This window comes from Gossypium arboreum, chromosome 11, assembly GCF_025698485.1.
Source record: "Gossypium arboreum isolate Shixiya-1 chromosome 11, ASM2569848v2, whole genome shotgun sequence".
In the NCBI taxonomy this organism is placed as follows: domain Eukaryota; kingdom Viridiplantae; phylum Streptophyta; class Magnoliopsida; order Malvales; family Malvaceae; genus Gossypium; species Gossypium arboreum.
This window is the reverse complement of record NC_069080.1, coordinates 135,941,148-135,943,806: the sequence shown is the minus strand read 5'-3', so window position 1 is coordinate 135,943,806 and position 2,659 is coordinate 135,941,148. Positions and strand designations below refer to the sequence as shown.

Sequence of the window (2,659 nt, the reverse complement as noted above, 5' to 3'; positions counted from 1 at the left end):
ACAAACTTTCTCTAAACTCGCACATTATCAAAAGGGTCAGATTTGAGTGATTTTAGAAGGAAAAAAAAAAGATTCAAAAAATTTAAACCAGCCCCGCCAAGATTCAAACATGGCTACCTTTCCATCTCCGGTCGAACGAACTGTGGCTTCAGCTCTTCTCCTCCTTTCAACTCAACCTCCAAAGTAAAATTCAACGAAAAATTATTCAAATGCTAGATCAATTGTTTTTTTGAATTTCATTTCCATGATACCTTTGCTGTTCTTTTTCTTTTTTTGAAAAGGTTGACGATCGGTTGTAGTGATGGTGAGACGAAAGGAGAAACAAGCATGAGCGAAGAAAATAAGTTGAGATTGATGCCTTCGAATGAATCCGAATCCTGCAGTTCCTCTCTCACGAGCCATCAGTTATCTTCACGTAAGCAACAGAGGCTACGGATCATCGCAGCCGTGGCTCGTTGCCATGAGATCAAGCTCGAGGTTTCATTGCCTTACTCTGTTTCTCCTCTTTTCGCTGTATTTTTTCAGTTTTTTGTTTGTTTTACTTCAATTTCTTAAGTTTTTATCAAATTCAATTTATTCTTCTTGTTTTAGTTGCTTGAGCTTCAATACTCTGTTTGGAATAGTGTTTGGATGATATTTGAGATGCTGAATTTGACTGTTATTTCCTGCATCTGAAAACGTAATGATTTAGCAAGAATTTTCTGGTATGATCATTCACTCTGAGATAATAGTTCAAAATTCAACCAAGTGAGATCGATCTCGATTTCTCTCAATTTGTTTTTAAATTCAAACCTCAAGCTGTTGTAGTTTCTTCAATGTTTACGTTAACTTTTCTTCTTTTGCAATTACTAATTATTTTGAATTTATTTTCTCTGAGCATCGTATATGATTCCTCTTATTATGATTTGATTGCAATAATATTCAATTTATTCTTGATTATGTGCCTTTGATTTATGTTTTCACTCTCGTTAGATTTTGAATTTCAAATTTCGATTCAATATATCTCCACGATCAGTTCAAGTTTCTTCGTAATTTTTCAACTTTCATTTTTTTTTTCTAAATTCTATGAACTTTCGCAGGTGGTGAAAAGGAGACGCTCGAAGATCTGTTGGAGATCCGATGACCGGAAAGTATCATCCTTCAAGTCATTAATCTCACGAAACATGGCCACGGCTCAGACGACATCGTGCTTGTCGAGCAGCTCAAGCGGCATCTCAAGCGCGCGAAGCCAACCTAAAAGTACGACGTCCAAAGCTGAGAAAATACAAAGGAAGAGGCGCATCGGCGGCTCCAATCACATGCGCTGCCGAGCCGAAGCCATTTTGAAATTGCTATCCGGCGGCTGCTTCGCTGAGGTTAACATCCGTCGAATGCTCGGCGACAGTCCAGACACTAGCAAAGCCCTTCGAATGTACACTCCTCTCTTTTTCCTCTTATTTGCCACGTGTCACCACGGCATCTCATCCACGTGTCTATTTTAGTAAGTTCGTTAGGTGAACAGAAAATCTCAGTCTTTGTAAAATACGAAGTTATTTAAAATCTAACGGCATGAAATGCATCTAGAAAACTTGATCGGTGGATCAACTTGGTAAAATCTGTGCCGTCGATCATAGAACTTTGACAAGTTAACGGTGGAAGATCTTGCTAATATAAAATTATTTGTATGCAGGTTGTTAAAGAAGGAAGAAGTGAAAAGATCAGGAACTGGAGGGCAAAAAGATCCTTATATTTACACGGTAACTATTAATTAATTAATTTTGTTTATAAAAAAAAACTATTAATTAGTTTTGATTTTTATGCTATTTTATTATTATTATTTTGGTCAAATACTTTTTTTGTCCTTCTACCATGCTTAATTTTGGGATTTAGTCCTAAACCTTAATTTGGCAGTGATCTCTATTTTTATAGTATTATTAATTAGTTCAAATATCCAAATTATAACGGTGAATTTTTATCTTATAACACTTTTAAGTCAGCATTTTAACCATATTTAGACTAGGCATTTTGAAAGTAGAGGATCAAATTGTGTTAAATTAAAATAAACAAATAAATTTTAAATTTCAAGATAGTAGAGGGCCAAAACTACTAATTTAACCTAGATTTTTAAACTTTGGCTGGATTTATTATTTTAACTTAAATTTTAATTAGAAATATAATAATTTTTAGTTTTCTAAATATTAAAAGTAAGACTCAACCTCATGGGATCAAGTCGAGCTTAATTTCCTTGTGATCTTTGTTATCTAAGAGTTTTAATTTTTAATTTCTAGTAGATATATATTATGGTTTAATTAGAATTTAGGAATTATATTTAAGTATAGATCTATTGTCTGGCTAGACTGCAACTTAAATTTTTAAAATAAATTTCAAAGCTCAAGTTGACACCAAGTTTTATTTTATTAATATCACTAAATAATTTTTAAAATTTATATATTTAATTTTTTAAAACATTTTAAAATTAAATTAAATTAAATTCAACTTATTCGAAGCGAAAACTTTTTAAACTCAATTTAAATAAATCTATTTAGTCGAGACTATACAACAATACTTAAATAAGTCTATTTAGTCGAGTCTATACAACAATGTAAAAGTCTATTTAAGCATAAAGTCTAAGGAAATGGATTTTTGATATTACCCACATTGTTTGTTGCAGATTGCATGA

The 2,659-nt window shown here is 32.4% G+C and overlaps 1 protein-coding gene across 1 annotated transcript; it reads left to right on the top strand.

The window, feature by feature from the left end:
- Positions 1–2,659, top strand: LOC128283997 (uncharacterized). The gene is made up of 5 exons (XM_053021455.1): positions 1–183; positions 282–477; positions 1,080–1,411; positions 1,670–1,736; positions 2,651–2,659. The coding sequence occupies exons 1-5, from the start codon at positions 110–112 to the stop codon at positions 2,657–2,659; spliced, it is 678 nt and encodes a 225-aa protein (XP_052877415.1). The 5' UTR covers positions 1–109.